Source organism: Abramis brama (assembly GCF_963993115.1).
Source record: "Abramis brama genome assembly, chromosome: 23".
NCBI classification, from domain to species: domain Eukaryota; kingdom Metazoa; phylum Chordata; class Actinopteri; order Cypriniformes; family Leuciscidae; genus Abramis; species Abramis brama.
The window spans coordinates 26,663,095-26,684,598 of NC_139985.1; the positions used below are offsets into that span (position 1 = coordinate 26,663,095).

The 21,504-nt window shown below is 35.3% G+C and overlaps 1 protein-coding gene across 1 annotated transcript; it reads right to left on the reverse strand.

Annotated features, from left to right (window-relative positions):
* Positions 1-708: 708 nt before the first annotated feature.
* Positions 709-21,489, reverse strand: dgkab (diacylglycerol kinase, alpha b). The gene is made up of 24 exons (XM_084100940.1): positions 21,247-21,489; positions 20,578-20,676; positions 19,831-19,907; positions 18,087-18,219; positions 17,130-17,204; positions 16,896-16,945; positions 16,631-16,705; positions 15,527-15,643; positions 15,306-15,423; positions 13,823-13,911; positions 13,572-13,682; positions 11,351-11,440; positions 11,137-11,220; positions 10,936-11,009; positions 9,652-9,726; positions 9,483-9,568; positions 7,017-7,106; positions 5,395-5,555; positions 4,690-4,754; positions 4,487-4,577; positions 2,877-3,051; positions 1,649-1,769; positions 1,472-1,532; positions 709-1,234 (listed from the first exon to the last, which is right to left on the reverse strand). Exons 2-24 carry the CDS (start codon positions 20,648-20,650, stop codon positions 1,157-1,159), a joined length of 2,169 nt encoding a protein of 722 aa, XP_083957066.1. The 5' UTR covers positions 20,651-20,676; positions 21,247-21,489; the 3' UTR covers positions 709-1,156.
* Between the last annotated feature and the right edge of the window lie 15 nt (positions 21,490-21,504).

The following is a 21,504-nucleotide window of genomic DNA, read 5'->3' on the forward strand; positions in this document are numbered from 1 at the left end:
AAAGATTGTTTATTTCTGAAAAACAAGCCAAGTTTTATTTAAAAAAAAAAATATATATATATATATATATATATATATATATATATATATATAAAAATTAAAAAAAAGTCTAATGAACAACTTAATGCCCAAGAGGAACTGTATGGATTTTTGACCACTTACTGAGAATATGATATTGCACTTGTGAAAACCCTGATTTCCCCTTGATTTCCAAAATGTAAATATTGCATGTTTAAAAATTATGTAACAGAACCTTCATAACTTAATGAATTTGAAGACTAAATACCAAAAGCGACTGGGTGAAAAAATAGAGTCTAGGACAGAACAAGACAGAATTTCAATGATGTTCTCATGTTGAGATTTCCATGCAGCTTTACTGATATCCAGAGGTGAAATTGTGCAACTGACTCAAAACTGAATGGCTACATTACAACATGACTGTCTAAAATCAAAAAAGTACTGTGGCAGTGCCATGGTCAGAGTTGTCGTCCACTTTTTTATGCCCTTCCCTTGCTAACTTGCCTCCGTCTCGTTCACTCGGTGTACATCAGTGCTTAAAAAAAATGATATGAATATGAAACAATATATAGTGAACAAGACACCTAAAATACATGTTATTTAATTCCATCCGAAAGATGTGTTTCCATCGATTTTTACTTTAAAGTAGACATGTATTTTAGATCACATAACCCATAGAGAGATCACGAGTTTGGAAATGTTCACACATACTGTAATTAACACACCTAAAAACATGACATCAGAGTTTCAAGATCAAACATTTTAGAAGAGAACAATACATGAAGGCTGTTAGAACCAGTGGTTCCCAAACATGTTCCTGGAGCCCAAAAAAAAAGCATGATGGGAAATACTTGCTTGCATAATACAGCCTTGTTGTAAAGCATTACCAATCACAAAATCATAATCCCATTTTGCAAGATACTAGTATTATTTCTGTATTAGACATACTTAGTATTCTTAACTAACAGAAAATACATAATTTATGTGCCAACCAAATTAGCACTAAAGCTAAACACAAGCCTAGTGTAATGAAGGCAAGAAAATACATTATTCTTATATAAATATTATAGCATAATGCTCTAAAATATATTTTCCTTCACATCTTTATCTTCAGTGATATGATCTTCAAGCTTCCGTTTTACTTGAGGAAGCATCCCAGTGTTTTAGCAGAAGGAGCCATCAACATATTAGCCTGATTTTTGTGTGTGATGTGAATCTACAGACAGACAGACAGAAAATACTGATGTTATTTAGGAAGAATATAAAACTAAATATAATACTATAAATATTGTTATGCGATTAAATGGCAGCAACATCCATACCATTAAACAACTGATGCATAATGAAACATTTCAATGAATGAGAAATGGCTGTAAACAAACTAACACTGACTCTATAATAACCTTAATGCATGAAAATGTGTTTTTATAGGTCTTCTGAAGAGCACACTCACTGTACATGCAGGCTGCATCCACGGCTCTCCATCAATCTGCATGGGCAGAGTTTTATACGTTCTACAGGAAAGATATGTTGTAAATAATATTTAAATAAAATTGCTTATTCAAATGGATGGTCAAATGTACAGTATATGATAAAACACATTTGATGAAATATGATCTGGTTTCCTCACCTGATCGTGACGTGAGCAGCCTGAACCAGACGGTGCGCTTTACTCTTCAAGCCTGTGTAAATCTGACCCATTTCCACCACACTCTCCAACCCAACAACCTCTAGGAGTTTATCATTCATGTCTACAAGCATAAACAGCATTTAGTGTGGAAGACTATGACTATATCAAAACTGATGATTTTGCCAAGAAGAGCATCATCGACAAACACAACCATGAATTATATTAGAAATCAAAATTGACTTTATTAATACACATTCCTAATCTTAATATGAACTCATTGGTTTATTTCTATGTCCAAGAAAATGTTATTCTTTCTTGAAAATGTAATAACTTGCTCTGAAACACCTTTCCTTTTCAGCTGAAGTCACATTGGTCCATTTATTTCACAACCAGTCTTATAGAAATAACTTTCGACAAAATCAATTCCTGATGATTTTATTTTTGAATATTTTGTTTCATTTGGGAATGTTGTATATTGAAATGTTGAAATATGTTGTATAAGTTCTGTGTCTTGTTTGACAGTTGTGAAAATTTTATAAAATATACGGAATTTTTTTTATAAGAAATAACATTCAGACCTGCAGTACTGTCAACATAAATAACCTAGATATTTTAATGAGTCGTCAGTATTTCCAGCCTCACTTCCTGCTGAATCTGCGTAGGTTTGTAACAGATTTGCATAATGCCAGTCTATGTTCTTCATAGACTGCCGTGAACAACGTCTACTTTGAGCCTCAAACACTGTAGTTGTATGTGAGACTGGAAGAGTTTGGTTCGTGTTGTTCATGTCGAGAAGACGCTGTTTTCTGCTGACAAAGCAAATCCACTTCGTTACTGTTCGTGTTCGTATCACTGAGTATCAAGAGCTGAGGAAGATCCGGAGCTGTAATATGCTAATAAGTGTTTGTTTTCTGACACGGTCGACCAATCACAACAGACTGGGCCGTCTGACCAATCAGAACAGAGCAGCTCTCAGAGAGGCGGGGTTTAGAGAGACTGAATCCTTGATCGAACCGTTTCAGACACTGAGAGAAAAGAGCTGATGCTGCAGTGAATATTATGAGGAAATTAAAGAGTTTTTGATCTTGGATGCATGTAAACCTGTTGTAGGAGACTCCAAAACAAAATTAGGAATCTTTAAAATAGCATAATAGGGCCACTTCAAGTAAGCATCTGACCTTAGAATTGACAGTGTTTTTTTTTTTTATTGTAATAAGCATTTGCTTACCCTGTGAGCACATCTTAAGAGCATCAGGATCAACAGTGACCTCTTGCCACTTCTTTAGTTTCTCAACACTCTTTGTTTCTCCCCACAGGTTTGAACCGCCGTGCATGCTGGGAATGTTCAGGACAGCAACACCCTCCAATGAGAGTCTGCTCAGATCGACAGGAACGCCACAACACTACAGCGACAGAGATTCATCAAACTCATTTTGAAACAGAGACAGTGAGATACATAAAACTAACACAAATAAGGCAAGAGGCAACTATACAAAGAAAAGAAAACTGTTTGTCACCGTTGTTTAAAGTTGCACCTTTTTACAATTCATAAATTACTATTCTTATAGGCCAGAATAATTTGATGGTTTGAATATTTGTATGCTACTTTTACTTCTTGTTTCATGAATCATTCTGTTTTTCAGAATTGTTTTACTGTATTAGTTTAGCTTAAAATAAGCTCTAATATGTCATTTGATGGCAGGTTCCCACTGAAACAAAAAAATAAAACCATGTGAAAACAATTCCTGCAAAAAAGGGGTGTTACATCAGCTTGTTTTTCATTGGCAAAAATGGTGAAAGCATTGAATAGCTTTTTTTTGTAGACTTTATGGTATGTGTCTATAAAGTACCTTTCAAAAATAAAAAATAAACCTATCCTGAGAAATATTTACTAACCTAAAAAGTGCAACTAGCTCCAATATCAAAGTGTATGAACTGCTATTAATTGGTTGTGTTCTGGTCATTTTGACCCAGAGAGGATTTTCCTTTTCCCGAAAATGCTAGTTAATGTTATTGCATTTGACTAAAACTGACTGACTTTGCTCACACATGGTATAACAACTTAACAAAATATTTTTGATAATTGATGTGCTTTTTTTGGCTGTTTTTTTTTTTTCTCAACCTTGTTAAAATGACCAGACATTAAAAACAAGTAATAAAAACTCAGTGAGTGTTTTAGCGCAATTTTCTAACCTCATGGGATCACAACACTAAGAGATAGTAAATCTTTTCCTGTTTTTTTTTTGTGCGTTCCCGAGATTAGACCTTCCTTAACATAATCCCGAAAACCCGAAGTCTCTAGGTGGTCTGGTTGAGGAGTAGATAGAAGTGCAAGATTGGTGCGCACAGACAGAACAGAAATCATGAGTTAACAATCGCAATTTTGTCCGGTGGAAAATTGCGCTAAAAATGCATTTAAATCTCTCATTATGCTATTTCGTTGCCAAATAATGGATTCAGTCTTTTTACCTACTTGTTTTCTTTCAATTAGCAAGTTTTGTATTTCTTTTTCAAGCTGAATGATCATAGACCTCATTGATCTGAGTTTTTGCATCTCAGTGTTTTTTTGTTTTTTTGTTTTTTGATGAACAAACTTGAGTAACCTTTTTTCACTCAAACACTAAGGTGCATAAGTTCAGATCAACGAGGCCTACGATCAGTCAGTTCCAGAAAGAAATACAAAACCTGTGCAAATTGAAAGAAAACAAGATGATAAAAAGATTGAATCCAGTATTTGGTGATAAAATGGCATAATGACAGATTTACAAGCAATTTAAAAGACGGGTCATTTTTGACCCGGAACACTAAATTAGCTAAAGGATTTTCAACAACATTTACCTCAATGCTGAGACATTCCTTGAGGTTCCTGCAGGAAGCTGAAACGGTCTCAGATGTTGCGAGTTGAAAATACCACAGCTTATTTCTGGCTCTTTCAGGGCATAACATAGAAAAATGTAGAACTGAACTAAGTAATAAATGCACAAATTATCTAGTTAAAAACACAGCACAACGTAGTGACTGAACACATTTCAGATCCTGACCTGCTGTTGAACTTCTGTGGATCCTTCTCTCTCATCACATGAAACTGGTGAGCTATAGATGCGTCCTGTTGAGGGAACATCACACTGGAAAATTACTGACACAAATACAATATAGCTGCCAATTACAGAAATACAGATGCATCATTCAAAGAGCTTCTTAGCTGCACTATTTGTCAAGAGGAAAATAAAACCTTCAGTCCAGACTAGGGGTGTGATGATACCCTCATGTCACGATTCGATATATATCGCGATACTGAACTCACGATACAATATTATTGCGATACTCCATGAGATATGATAAAAGGTTAACAAAAAAATTTACTGTTGATTAAAATGCTAAATTTGGTTTTACATTGTGGGTGTAAATGAATAGGCTTGGACACTCTGTCACTGACTAGATATATTTAAAATAATGTAGGCCACTTTTTACAGGCAACATCAGGCATTTGGCATTATCAGGAACCACAAATATTCCCCCATTGCATTATTATAAATATACATATATATATCATATAGTAGTTTAATGTAGTACTGACACTAAAACTGAAAACTTGATTTTTTTCTCACACAGTAATTTTCATTTTGGGTGAACTGTACACAATACTGATTGTCACTATCCACGATACATATTGTTGCATTTTTGTATTACGATATATTGTGACACGATATATTGTTACACCCCTAGTCCAGATTCTTGGCGCTCACCACACCGATAGAGAAATAGTTGTTGATGATGTCATTGGGCACTGGGTCGCCCTCGTCTGCCACATCATCTTGAATGACTCGCAAACTCCAGCGATCCATCAGCACTAATGTGCTCTCCTCAATCTGCTTAAGGATTTCTGTCAGATCACTGCCTTCATATCCTGTTGAATCCAACACAGAAAAGAACAACAGATGCCTTGAATTATGAATACAGACTTCTACCTTCAGGCAGACGATTCAAAGACGATTTCAAAAACTCATTTGTGCCAACCTCAGTGACCGCTTGTATGAGCATTTTATCTTCACCCTTGCACTCAATCAGTCTTGTGGATTGAAAATGGCGATCTGTTTGGTCACTATCTCAGCTAACAGGGATTGTTCTCAGAACTTTGTCTAATGTTCTAGCAAGTTATGAACAAACGTTTATCTGTTTATTTAAATGTTATACTTGTTCCCAGCTAACAAAAATATATTCCAAGAACGTTCCGCAAATGTTCCCATTAAGTTATGAAAACATTATTTCTTTAAATGTTCAAAACGATCAATTTTTTTTTATTATTTAAAAAGTTTTCTCATAGTTATCTGAACGATAAGGGAATATTCAACTTTGTCATTCTGCAAAGTTTCTATTAAATGTTCTGAAACAACTATTAACAAAATGTTAGAGTTGTTTTGTTTCTCCTTGATTGTATTGTATTTTAAGTGTTACATTTATGATCTTGTGTTATTCTTTTAAGTCTAGGTTGTCTAGGTCTGCTAAAAACAAGACGTTTCTGTTTATCAATGAGCACATTCCCTGTAAAAAATTTAAGTCAATTAAAATGAGCTTTTCAAAAACAGTTCCATAAACAATGTATGAATAAGGATCCTCCTCTCATTATTCAAAGACCAGGAGCCAGTTGCAGAAACATTACACCATTACATAAAGACTGTGTCTTAAGAACTAGTCTGACCAACCAGCAGTTAGTTAGGGGCAATCAAATTAAACCAATCTACATTTTTACGTAACTGACTTAAAAAAGTTTTCTTATGGCTAACTTGTAAGCCTTAGTTAGCAGTTTATGCAACCGGCCTCATAAATTTAAACGAACATTCTATTAATGTTACTTTGAGAGAACCTTTCAAGAATGTTAGTCAAAGTTCTGAGAACATGGGTTACTTTTAAATGTTCTCTGAACACTTTGAAATGTTTCCATAATGTTTGCAAAATTATAAAATGGAATGTTACCAAGAAAAAGTGTTTTTAAAACATTTTAATAAATGGGAGTTTTAAATAATCAGAGAACATTCAGAAACAACATTTTTATTACTTAATGGGAATGTTAACAAAACATTCGTAGAGCATGTGATTGTGAGATACTGTTGACTGAGGCTCTCTTTGTCTGTAGTTTGTATATAGTGGAGTGTTTCTTGTTATATTGTTTGATTTGACTGTTTTTTTACATATATTTGTATGCACATCGCACTTGATAAAACTAGCTATTTAATGTAAACATGTTATTATTAGTAGTAAAAATTCAATTGCATGACAGGTTGCAGCACCTATGATGAATGACGCTCACAGTAACATTAAACTGCCTTCACCTCCTGTATGTAAGTGTAAATATCCCTGAATGACCCACCTCCTCCCCAGTGCAGACATCGAGCCAGATCATTCCCAGTTCCTAGAGGAAGGACTGCAACTGGAGGACGAATCACCATATCAGCTTTATCTGAGGAGGGAAAAAAACAGGTCTATGAAGATAATAACAGTAGTAAGTACTGAGAAATAACACTTGTTTTGTGTAGCATTTATGAGATTGTATTCTGTTAAAGTCATGATGAAAGACAGATAATTTCTTCTGTATTGTGACATACATCCGAGTGTATCCGATTATTGAAAAAGAAAAAGTGTAGGACGAGGACTTGGTTCTATGCGTCGGTTGACTGGATGTTGAGATGTGGATGTGTCTCTCAAAAGTGGAGGCAGATGATCGTGAGGGTTTAAGTGCAAGAGAGATGTCTTTTCACTGGACGATCCAGTTATTACATAATGATTAAACATTATGAGGTAAAAAATTTTTCTTTGAAGAACCAGGGCTCCCACTGTCTTGAAAAACCTGGATATATGAGGTAGCCTATATACAACTGTGGCCATGGAAGTGATTGGAACACCTGAATTCAGTGATTGGAGGGGTGTCCCAATACTTTTGGCAATATAGTGTAACCCATGAACGTGTAAGCAAGAAAAAAAGCACATGGATTCCGATATTCTCAGATCGGTTTCAGGCCTCGAATCGAATACATGCATTTCCGTCTGCCATGACAGATTGGATATTCCCGTCAATGCGAGTCGTACATCATTGAAAAAGCGACAGTGGCGAATGACGTCAACTCAGGTGGAATCCAACCGTGATCACATGACTCTCTTCAATGGCACAATGGAGTTGAAGTCTCAACTCAATGTTTTACGGAAAGCAAAAGCTTGTATTATCATTTTATCTGCGTCCATTGTGAATCGCGCCATTTTTACTTACTTTTCGGCCTAGGCTTTTCCGCGTCAGTACATCCACCTGGGTTGTTTCACCAAGTGTATAGTGTAAATGCAGATATCGAATATGGGTCACTTTTAAAAGATGTAAGCTGGTCGTCAAAAAAATCGGATATAGTCAACAAATCAGAATTGGGCATCAAGACCTGCAGTGTAAATGTAGCCTTAGACAAAATATTTATAAAATTTTTTTTTTTATTGTTATATACATGAAGAGTTCAGATGCAAAAGCCTCTAATGGCGCTTTTCCACTACACAGTACCAGCTCGGCTCGGCTCGACTCGGCTTTGTTTGGTTTTCCACTGTGTAAAAGTTGTACCTGTACCTGCTTCCAGGTACTTTTTTTCGTACCACCTCCGGCAAGGTTCTAAGCGAGCTGAGGCGAGCTGAGGCGATACTAAAATGTGACGTGAAAACACGACAGACTGCTGATTGGTCAGAGAGAATCGTCACTATTCACTGCGTCATCATTGCACGCGCCAGACGGAGTATCCTGAATAAAAAACAGCAAAAACAAAAACATCCAAAAACAGCATACACTCGATTTCATCCATTGTCCTGTGTGTGTGGGTAGCGGGTGTGTCTATGACGCTATGACGACCAGGTACTATTGTGGAGGTACTATCTGCAATGGAAAACGGAGCGAAAAGCGAGCCGAGCCGAGTCGAGTCGAGTTGAGCTGGTACTGGTAATGGAAAAGCGCCATTAGTGTCATCTGAAATTTACATCTAGAATGATCATTTTTATCAAGCTCGTATATTTAAGTTCAGTAATTTCACTTAAATGGCAATGAAAATAACCTATTAATTGTCATTTAAGTGAAATTACTGAACTTAAATATACGAGCTTGATAAAAATGATCATTCTAGATGTAAATTTCAGATGACACTTAGAGGCTTTTGCATCTGAACTCTTCACATATAATTTGTTTTTTGTTGAGTATCATATTTGATACATCAGGCTTTTATGGCTCATATAATATGATATAGTGAGAATACGGCCTAAACTGAGCAAAAATATTAAATTTGGTGCAGATGCTGATATTTCAATTATATTGATCATTAGAAATTTGTGTATTAAATATAATAGAGTAAGATTTATAGGGTTAAAACTGTGATTTCTAGACATGGAAAAAGCCATATAAATAAATAAACTCCATTGGCATTTTTATTCATTTTATGAAAATAAATTTTTCTAATTATGACTGCCCAGCTTTAAAATATTTTTTCAGGTAATAATTGTGTCAAAATATTTTAAATACTTTTTCACATGAAATTTTATCAAACAAAATGAGAGGTTACTTAGAAGCAAAGTAGCTAAAAATGAAAACATGTAAAAACCTTAAAGCCTAAAACAATAGATGAGTGTAATTTTGATTGCAATATGTCTTTACATGTTTTCTTAAATTCAATGGCTGGAAAGTGACATTATATTCATAATAAATTAAAATAAAAACAGCTGGGTAAACAAATGGGTAACAAAATACTATATGAATAAATAAAATTGTGTGCATACTATGACAAATCTTTGGATTTGTGCATGAGTTTATGTTTCTCACCAATAGCATCTAAAATCCAGCCGACAGTGCCGTCTCCTCCACAGACCAGGACTCTGTATTTATGAAGATTTTGAAAGAGCTGGAGCCTGAAATGAATAGACACACACATGAGTTTGTTTCATGCTGCTTTGTAATGGTGTGTTAGTCTGCTCTGTTTATAAAAACATACCCTGGATTTGGTCCTCCATTGTCAAGACTGTAAACCTGTCGTGGGTTCAGGAGGTACTGAAACTTTCTCAACACCCTGCAACAAACCAGATAATGTCATTAAGCAAGTCATTTTAAATGTGCTTATTAGGTAAATGTAAAAAAAGTGTTTTGGTCTCAACCATTTTAAAAGACAAAACAGCCAGCAGTTAGACTGGGTAAACCGATTTGATTTCGCCCTGCAGCTCAGGCTGGACACCTGTACATTTTTCTATCCTGCTTCCGTTACAAATCTGCGGGGACCAATCATAAACTGGCTTATCCACCTGGCGCGCTATTGGCTCTCGCACGACCGTCAATCCAATTCCTTTTAACCTCTCGACGATGCTCAATGGCTTTTTTAGTTTAGCAAACAAATCGCTGGAGTGGGTGTAAATACCACTCACTTTCATGTTGTTTTTTTTGCACAACCTGCAAAAACGCTGATCAATGCTACAAACCAACACGTTTGTTGACGCGTTTCCTGCCTGGAGTTTTCACTTCGCTCTGCAAAGTACGTCACCCGGATCGTTGGTCTGATTGATGGAAGGACTATCCAATTGCGTACAGAGTCATTTGAGCTCTGCCCGTTGATCACGCCTCTTGTGCAGTAGAAAATACAGAGCAGACTCCCCAGACTAATGTTCAATCTTAAAAGATTGAGCTTGGTCTGGTGATAGCCAGACTAGCCAGCAGTAATTGTTTTAACAAATAGTTCTTCTAAATGTCATGCTAGAGTCTCCTACAACAGGTTTACATGCATCAAAGGTAAGAAAACTCTTTAATTTCCTCATAATATTCACTGCAGCATCAGCTCTTTTCTCTCAGTGTCTGAAACGGTTCGATCAAGGATTCAGTCTCTCTAAACCCCGCCTCTCTGAGAGCTGCTCTGATTGGTCAGATGACCCAGTCTGTTGTGATTGGTCGACCGTGTCAGAAACTAAACTCTCATTATCATATCTGAATTTCAGCTTCGGATCTTCCTCAGCTCTTGATACTCAGTGATACGAACAGTAACGATGACGTCGGTTTTACCGTATCAATCTCATCAAAGTGGATTTGCTTTGTCAGCAGAAAACAGCGTCTTCTCCACATGAACAACACGAACCAAACTCTTCCAGTCTCACATACAACTACAGTGTTTGAGGCTCAAAGTAGACGTTGTTCACGGCAGCCAATGAAGAACATAGACTGGCATTATGCAAATCTGAAAATCCGATAAAGCATAATAGAAGCATAATATTTTATATTAATATCAGAATATAACCTCTTTCCTTGTTTTCCGCCACTCTTTGGGTTTACAAACACCAAGAGAGGGTGTGTGTCCTTCACAGGAAATATCTTCATAAAGATATAAGTAGAGTTATAGAGAAAGCACATACATACATTTAATCAGACATTCTGTATCACAAAAACATTTAATTACAATATTTGGAGTCAAGATTGGTTTAAATGTAGAACTGCTTGCCTGCAAAAAGTGTCCATCTGAGTTTATGTTTACCAGGTAATTTTCTCCCAGACTGCTCCCCGAAAAAGAGTCAGCTTGATCCATCTATAATTGATCATGAGAGAAACAAAAGTTATACTTATTGTATATAAAATGCTTTTATAAATCTAGCCAAAGTGCCTTATATAGCAACAACACTAAATAATGGTTTTATATAGCTCTAGCTCTTGCTTACAGCACATATGGCCCACGGTGGAAGGATGTGATGCTGTAATCGCTCACAGTCACAGTGAGACGAGCCCAGAGGAACACAGTCACTGTGGCACTACGTTCATCATCAGCAGCAAGACAGAAAACATTAGCATATACGGGAACAGATCTGTCTAAATAAAACAACCAGCTAAATAAATTAAAGAAGTCATATTATGCCCTTTTTCAAACTCTTGATGTTGTTTTGTGCTCTACTAGAACAGGTTTTCATGCTTGAATGTTGATTATTTCCCCCATATTCTCCATTGTTGAAGCTCCTCTCTTCCCAGTCTGTCAGTAACGCTCTGTTTAGTTCCTGTCTCTATGAAGCCCCTCCTTCTGAAAAGCACACTGTGCTCTGATTGATCAGCTGGAGCAGTGTGTTGTGATTGGTCAAGCGCTTCGAGTGTGTTTGGGAAATGTTCCACCCCTTACCATAACCACCAGCTTCAACCACAGACTGTAAAAAAATATGGACGTAGTGTCCGTGACGTCACCCGTAGGTTTCTGAAGACCGTTTTTGAAGTCTAAAGTGGGCGTGGCCGACCGTCGCCATCTTGGCAGTGCGTCGCTCCCGGATAAACGAAAATGGGCGGAAAACCCTAACGTTACGGCTAACAGACAGCAGACAAACGGCTAGTAGTGACAGCAGCGGGAATCCACCTGTCACTCAAAAGTGGACACACCCTTAATTATGCAGAATTTTAAGGCTTAATATAATTTAAACGGATGAGTTATAAAAAAATTCACCCCCCTCACAGTTGTCATGAAGGGCAAAATTAGCTGTATAGACCAAAGCCACTTTTTGCTCCAGTCTGTAAACATGTTTTTTTCTGCTGTAAAGTTGGGTATTTTAACATGGGGGAGATGCAGATTTGACTCACTTTTGCAGCCAGCCTCAAGTGGCCAGTCGATGAATTGCCGTTTAATTCACTTCCGTGTTGGTTTCAAGAGAGAGACAGGGAGGTTGCCGCTTGGTTTCAACACACTACTAACTAACTCAACCAGGTCCCGTCCCTTTATTCTGCATATCAATTATTTAAATGAGGAATATTGTGATATTGTTCGTATTATTGTATATATTATTATCTATCTATAAATTATAGAAACGTCTGTCTGTCTGTGTGTGTGTGTCTGTTAACCGCATATCTCTTGAACCGTTAGTCCGATGGATTTCAAACTCGACAGGTGTCTCGCTACGGGCACGAGTAAGTGCAGTGCCAAGCTTGACGTTGTTTGGATGAGAAATGCTAAAGATATCGTTAAATATATCATTTTTAGAAGGTTGTGGTTTAAAAATAAACACTCTGTCAGCTACACTGTTTACTTCTGAATATTATAGTTTGGTTCCAAATCGTGATAAATTTCTGTTTCAAACTTTCACATAGCATCTTTAGGTTATAATAACATAAAAAATTCAAATCCAGATTTTGATTTTCAAAGGTTTATTATAAAAACTGATTATTTTTCCCCAAAAATGCAATAAATTCATGACACTTTTTTTTTTTCAAAATGCAAATAATCCATTGAATCAATATAAAAGTTATTTTTTATCATATTGAAACTGTTGAAATCAGCCATTGCTAAGAAATATATCCGGAAGTTTTTTGACGGCGATCAGCTCACAAAAACTGATTTTGCACGGGCACTTTGCACTGCTCCCTGAATCGTCGCGCTTATTCATTTGTGGATGTTAACTGAATCTATAAGTCATCTATGCTGTTTACTTCTGAATATTATATTTCATTCTGGTGCGCTTAACATTATCGCTACTATGTAATAGTAGCCTATGCTATTCACCAACTAAACATATCCTTTTCAATGCGTTCACAGTCTCTTTCACGGGCATCATTTGTAGTAGCCTATTCACAAACTGTTTGCTCAAGCATAGCGTTTTCTCGGAGTTCACTGTGTGCTTTCTACCATGCACAAATAAAAATAATTTCACTGAACTTTTGCTGTGTAATTGTAACAATGAGCACTCAAACACACCAAACCAACAATTACTAAAAACACACACAAAAACTGATTTTGCACGGGCATTTTGCACTAGTTATTAATAATAATGATTATTGTACTGTGCTAGACTAACTGGGACTTGTCACAGCACTTGTTGGTTTGATTGCTTGTATTGTAAGTCGCTTTGGATAAAAGACCTGCTAAACGATTAAATGTAAATGAATGTGGATAAGGAAATCAGCGCTCACCATGCGGTGACACCATGCACAGCTCTTTCCTGTGAGTATCTTGATCTTTTTCTGGCAAATCTCACATTTGTTGGATTCACAGTCAGCACTGATCCAGTCATGAACTGAACACTGGCAAAGGGGGGAAAACAGTAATTCACAGGCCTTGTGTTAATGCCTTTTGTGAATCAATTTAACACATAATTAATAGCAAGTTAATGTTACTGAACACAGTGTAATGGTAAATCAATGGTAAATGAATCATCTCTCACCCCTATCTCTGTTTTGGACCTGACAAAGGTCCTGACGCATGGTGTGTGGTTTTTGTTGGCGCAGCTGCTGTGGACGGTGTACTTGCAAACTAGAAATCAATAAAAGAAGAGGGGAAACACTGACAATGTCATTACATTACAAAATACCCACAGGCAAGGGCATTTACAAAGACGCTAGAAATCCAGTCGTACCTATTCTGAATGTTTAAGGCTGTACATATTCAGTGTTATGAAAAAGAAGTACACTTTAGGAGTCCTTATTAAAGACATAATATACTTAAACGTGAACTGAATGTAATGGACATTTAATTGCATGTTATTTGGAATTAAATAAAAACGTAGTTTAGTTAAAAATTTTTGGCTTACATTTTAAAATAATTTAGTTGAACTTGAAAGTGTTTTTTGTAGGACATAATTACATGTAATTTCATAATGACTTCTATTGTCTTTGAGATATGGAAATTAAGAAATTAAAATGTGCTGCTGAATTTACTGACAAGCATTTGTGGTTAACTAAAATATACATGAATGTAATTATTGAACTATTTAAGTTTTTTTTATTTACACATTTTTAATGAAGTTGCAATTTAGTACATTTAAAATATGATAATTTAAAATGTAATACTGAATAACACACTAGTGTTAAAAAAAAAATCGACAAAATATTAAAACATAATGATTTCAAATGTACTTTAAAATTTGACATTATTACAAAGCGCACTTTTTAAAGTGTACTTAATTGTGCTAAGATTAATAAACAGTCATAAAAGTTAAATTCTCTTTCAGTACACTTAAGTGGCCTTTTATTTTATTAATATTATATTATCTGCGAGTACAGCTTTTTAAAATATACTACATACTAATAAATCTGACATACACTACATTCAATACAATTAAGCACACTTCTTTTTCACAAGGGTATTCAAGCATCTATCCACTGAATACTAAGGGCCAGATTTACTAACAGCTTGCGTCAACACAAACCCTCTTTTGCCGTTAAAAAACTACTGTCAGGATTTACTAAAGACACGCAGTGAAAAATTAGTGCTGAAAATGCGTGGACAGGGTTATTGTTGTGGCTGACCTTATCACATATGCATTTGTAGGAGTTTCGCTTTCAGATGCTAAATTTATAGAAGGAGAGTATTTGAATTAATCATGCAAGGTGATTTACTAAGGTTTGCACTCGTCAATTTACTAGTATTTGCACCATTATTTACTGTCTAAAAAAGCATGTTTTAAACCAGATGCTAATTTGCGCTGCTCTTGGAAGATTGTGTTGCTCATTATGGAAATTATCCGGCTGCGTCTGTGTTCTTTAATTTGTGCGTCGTCAGTAGATCGGAGTTTTCATGGCATTGCGCTCTATATTACACTAATTTGCCCTGTTTAGTAAATCTGGCTCTAAATGTATGTTTAAAGAGACAAGAATAGGTTTAAAGCTTGCCCATGAATTAAAAAAGGTTATCATTGATAAACTCACAATTGCAAGACAAGCCCTGTTTTCGCAGACCCAACATCATCTTCTGACAGACAAAGCAATATGTGGGCCTGTTGAAGTTCTTCAGTCGCCAGACATGCTGGCCGTCCTTTTCAGCTACCTGTAGATAGCGTTAAAAACATCTCATGTAATCAGTTCCACACCATATGACATTCCTGATCTCATTGAATGATTACATATACATTCTGACAAAGGCTGTTTACCTTTAATCCAAGCAGAACCAGTAGAGGAATGTTGTTCAAGCCCCCTTGTATCCACTCTCGAAGGGTTACAGTGCCACTGCTGTCCACGTCCATGGCTTTCAGCATGTCTTGAAGTACCTAGAAAAAGGAACAATGTACTTGTATTTTCATAAGCCTAAAATATACTGCCATGTATTAGTTCTAGGCTTGGAAAAAGCAAACTTACCCATCTATGGTTAAAAGCCTGGCTAGGAAATAATGAGGCTTATATGTAGGGCTACTAACCTCACTCAGCCTCACCTTTGACCTGAACAAGTACGGATTTTCATTTTGAAGAAGTACTACAAAAACTCACTTTCTTTCATCCTCAATTTAATGTGTGCAAACAGCGGCTCAGAAGAGGAACTGCCGACCAAACCTGATGTGCGTTTAGCGCCATCACCTGATCATTATAATAAGATGAATTAAAGATTTTATTCTGTCAATATATTTGACCTCTACTGTTTTTTGTGACTTTTCCTGCAGTAAAAATTAGGTATCAGCAACAGCTAGCTAGCGACGTTAATAGCTACTCATCAAGTCATCACTAAATTGGACAGTCACGCTAACAGTGTGTTGTGTTAGTAATGGGATTTTAAGGCTTTGTGTCGGGGAAAAAATAAATGAATTAAGTGTGTAACGACTGCCATTTTGTATTATTTGTGACCCTGTTTTGATGTAAAGTAAATGGAGTCGGGAGTCGGAGTCGACTGCCAGGCCACTTCTGTCACTAACTTATGAAAGCTTGTTTCCGACTTTTAATCTCACAATTCCAACTTTTTTTCTTGCAATTGTGAGTTTATATCTCACAATTCTGAGAAAAAAAATCTGAATTGCGAGTAATAAACGTGGAATTGTGAGAAATAGTCAGAATTGCAAGTTCATATCTCTATATTTCTCAGATTTGTGAGATATAAACTCACAGCTGCAAGAAAAAAAGTCTGAATTGTGAGATAAAAAGTCACTATTACCTTTAATGATTTTTTATCCTGTGGCAGCAACAAGCTTCCATGCTAACTAGGAAAAAGCAAATGTAATTTCTCCAATTATACCTTCTGAAAGAGTTATTTGTACATATGAACTCACTGGCTTTAGTTCTGTCACATCCCATCCGAGGTATTCGGCAGCTTGCATCATCTGTGTAACAATTTTGTCAACTTCCTATTCAACAAAAACACACAGAAAACAAGAATTAAATAAACATTATCATTTATTTTAAGAGGACATCACTGGACATGTTAACAGGCTAATGTTAACCTAAGTAAGCTAAAACAGGAAATACATCACACTCAAGACAAGAGGGAAGCATTAATGAAGGAAATATCAAAATCTCATGTACTCCCGTTGTTACCTTGCTATCAAGAAGTCCATTGTCATCTTTATCATACAATTTGAAGGTGTCTGCCAAAAAAGTATCATATAATTGATAAGTACTTTGCATATACACTGCATTTAATTACGCTTAAAAAACAAATGGCAAGTTTAAATCATAATTTAAACCCATTTCGCACTTTATATGGTATTAGTACATAGTATTAGTGATATTATCTGCTAGAGATCACTATAAATTCGATGAATGTCTTACACTCTAGTTTGTCTCGTGGATTTCCATCCTCCAATATGGAAAAGTAACACAACACAGCTTTAAGAGAGACGCCACCTGAAAGAGCAGAACAAATAACACTGAATATCAATGTAATGCTATAGTAAGAGCCAGTAATAGCCAGTGTGCATTTTAATACTTGCAGTTAAAGTTAATATATTAGTGTGTGGTTAGTTACATTTTATTATACAGCCTTTAACAGTCCCACCAGGATTTCACAGGATTTTTCACAGGATTTCTGATTATTAACAGCACAAAATGACTATATTCCTGCAGCTTTTAAAAAACTGTTGATATTTGTGGCATTTGTGTGTTGTTTTGCAGTGAAAACCCACAAAAAGTCATTATGTACTTGTGCAATATAATGTTAGTCACAGTAACAGTACAATAAATTTGTAATACTGTCCATAAATACTGAAATTAATCGCAGTCCTGGACTCTAATGCACAAGGCATTTCTGCTTCGCTGAAAATACAGAATTGTGTTTGTGACAGATGCTTGCACTGATTATATATTGTACATTTTAAATGGAAAATACTATTGTTTTTAACTAATGTTTAACAATGATAATATTTCCTATGTTGTAATATTGTTTTCACACTTTTTACTATTTAAAATAGCACTGTCGGTGATTGCATTCACTCCAAATATTAAAAAGTGCATATGAAGTAAAATAATGTAGGCCTAAATCAGACATAATGTGGAATGTCATTATACATTCTATTCTTTATTTTATATGGTAGTTTAGATTAATACTATCATTAAACCTCTAAAAACTTTCATTAAATCTAGTGCATTTATCACATAAATATAAATAATGTGTTTGATCTCTCACATGGTTTGTATGCGAACAGGTCGGAGAGACAACAGACAAGTGTGTTTTGAAACGTTTACTGAAGTTCTGTAGAATTACTCCTGAAAAATGAATCAGCAGCTCACCATCTTTGCTGTGAGGACCAGACCGCTCAGATCTTTGGAAATACCAGTAGAGACGCTGGCAGAGATCAGCTGGAAAATCATCAACCTCAAGATAATTCTTGAGGAATAGAGAAAATCCTGTTGCATCTATGTGCTTCAGTGGGGAAAACGCAGAGAGAATGTGATTAAAAAGGCTGTTATCTGATTGGCTTGAGTAAACGGTGGGTGGAGTCCACTTATTTGTGGATTTTTCTGCACGTCGACGCTAGAAGTGTGCAGCGATTTACAAATGCACAGAAAGCGGTTCACAAATAAATGCCAGACAGAGTTGTTTTTGTGACATAAAACACATTTGTAAAAATATATATATATTTTTTGCAAATCTCATTTTATTTATTTGTGAGTTTTGTACATTTTTGTGAGACTCTTTACATTTATTTGTGGATCTTAATCTATTTATTTGTGAATTTGATAATTTTTATGTGAATCTCAATCTATTTATTTGGAATAATGCAACAATTCTAGCCCCATACTTCTCCCCCACTTCATTCCCTTTACACGTTCTTCTCTTCACTTAGAAAGATTGTATAAAAATTATCATGTTCAATGTCAATATAAGTGAATTAACAGTCATGTTTGGTCTCATTTGAAATGTCTCATTGCGACTGGTACAATGGTATCATCTCCACAGAAGTAAAGCAAATGGTAATAAGGGTTTAGAGATACTTTGCTTATTGGGTGTGCACTTTTCCCAGGGGCCTTCCTCCAAACTACCTCCTGTTCCTCGACAAGGTGTGAACTCCCTGTGTCTAGAACTCTAGTCAATGCAAATTCCTATTGTAAGTTCATTCCTCACATTGGGGAATGTTTGGTCTTGGTCTGAGTATATAAAGAAATGTCTTCAGAGATCAGCCATAACGCTGAGTGTTCTTCAGACACTCAGCATTATGTATTCCCTGGGTCAGGTACATCTTTTATTCTTTATCTCTGAGCATTTGATGTTATTGTATTGATTATCTTTGAATTGATAATGTAATTGATACATTTACCTGCCTAATAATAAATTGTTACATTTGGATTCATTCTGACTTACTCCGAAATTATTGATTCTAGTAGATTACGTTAAGTCCATAACACCATGAGTTTACGCTCAGGTTAGTAACGGTTAGTTATCGGAAACTGTCGTTGGACCGATCGAGCAGGCCTTACAACTAGTAACTTTACAACTACATGTCAACTTATTCTACTAACCCATAAGCCATAACCTAACACTTTGATCATATACCTGTTGTTCATCATATAAAGCAATCATGTGTCTTCAGAAATTTTGGACTAAACTGCTCAATTCATATGGATTAGTTTTACGATCTCATTATGAACTTTTTGAAGCGTCAAAGTGGTAGTTGCGTTGCTGTCAATGGATGAACAGAAATCTCTCAGATTTTATCAAAAAGATCTTCATTTGTGTTCTTAAGATGAACGAAAGTCTTACGGGTTTGGAACGTCATAAGGGTGAGTAATTAATGACAGAATTTCCATTTTTGGGTGAACTAACCCTTTAATGATGACATAGTTTTATTTTTATAAAAAAAATCTGATTTTGTGATTATTTTTGGCTGAACTATCCCATGAACACAGTTTCTAAGTTATTAATGTAACCAAAACATCAAAGTCACCTTCACATTTCACATTTTCTCATTTTTGAAACTGAGATGATTCCATCATTTATGGAGAAATGAACTACTGTAGAAAGTGTTCAGCTTACATCTCCAAACCTGTGATGGACCAGCTTTCCACCGGCATGAAAATCCTTCATCGCATCTTTCGCCTTTATCCTGCTATCTAGGAAATTTAAAACAAAACAACAAAAAGATTTGTAAATTGTAAAACTGAAAACCTTTTCTCAGACATTTCACTTATAATATTATGTTCCATGATTTATCTTCCCTAGTGAAAAATAAATATACCAAAATTTATTTGAAAAACATTTATTTTATGCTAAGTATACTACAAATAGGTTTATATATTTATGTTCTTAATATAAATAACCTGCAATTGTTCTTTAAGTATACTAAATTGATATACTTAAAAGTCTGCTAAATTGGAACAACTAATTTTGTACTTAATGCACTTTAGTTATCTGGAAATAGTCCAACTAAAAATGTACTTAAGTATATTTGATTGTGCTTTTTATATTTGAAGTATACTTTAGGTACACTTTAAATATCTTGCATTTAAAGATATTATACAGAGATTACACTATTTTTACTAATAGTGATATTAAAGCACATTTTAGACTTATTATTATATATTAAGAAATGTGCATTGTGCAATAAAGAAGTACTCTTGTCAGAAGTTAAATTTTAAGGGTCAAGCGATTTGTCAGTAAATATCAATGTTAATGGCTTTGTAGTGTACGTTTTTTTTCACTAGGGTTGTTATTATTCTGTCATTTGTGAGTCAATAAAGTAAATGAAGAATGAGTCCCATAATGTTTATGAAAGACACTTACATTCTAAGCACTCCAGCAGCTGAATGAAGTCAACAGGGTTAATCTCATTTACTAAATCAGATTCTGTGGCCATTTTGTTTGTCCTATGTCTCTCTTAACCTGAGAAATGAGGACGGAGAGAGAGGTCAAAATGCATGAAGAATATATGGATGTACATACCTATAAAGATACTGTAGAAATAATTTGATAAATGTGCCCCTAATTAGAAACCAGGTGCATGTTTATTTATCAAAAAGGTGTTTGATTATAGTGCTGAAAAACGATCATTATTTCCACAAGTGAGTGATTATGAGCTATAGTTTTTATAACAGACTGAAAGTTCCTGTTCAGCCACGGTAGATGACCAAAAGAAGCAAATAAACATGCATTTATTAGCATATTCACATTTTGTTAGAGTTATGTGAAAATTGAGTGCTAATATAATCCCATATTCAGCCCACATAAAAACTAATAATTCGTTTAATAAACTAATTTAAAGAAGACTTCAATTATCTTTTAAATAAATAAATGCCGTGGCGTTTGTTACTAATGACAGTTCTAATTAGAATTCTAATTCACAATCTGAATTTTCCAACAATTTAAAGGGTCTCTTTATTGTGTGACAGTGTGGGAATTCATGTAACAACTATTTTAAAAGGCATCCAACACATTTATTTGAATGAATCTTACCTTTAAAAAGTCGAAAAGTATGGGATTAAATCACACCCTTCAACGCGTCAAATTCAAAATAATTATCTATAGTATGTGGATTAACACGCATGCGCATTACATATAGTTTACAAGAAGGACAAACCAGCTGTCTACGCTGAATATTTCCACATAATTTTGACCCATTTTCATTTAACTATTCCAGATAATTCAACTTTCATGTTCTGTTCTGTGCAGGTCGGATAAATACGTGCGGATAACTACGTCATAACGTACGGA

What these genes read in the sequence shown, in the direction of transcription:
- dgkab (XM_084100940.1), bottom strand. Translation starts at nt 20,650, where the DNA reads ATGGCCACAGAATCTGATTTAGTAAATGAGATTAACCCTGTTGACTTC. An exon ending in ACTATTTCTCTATCGGTGTG is followed by an intron (nt 4,755 to 5,394) that starts GTGAGCGCCAAG and finishes TTCCCTCAACAG; the next exon opens with GACGCATCTATAGCTCACCA. An exon ending in CCACAGAAGTTCAACAGCAG is followed by an intron (nt 4,578 to 4,689) that starts GTCAGGATCTGA and finishes ATGCCCTGAAAG; the next exon opens with AGCCAGAAATAAGCTGTGGT.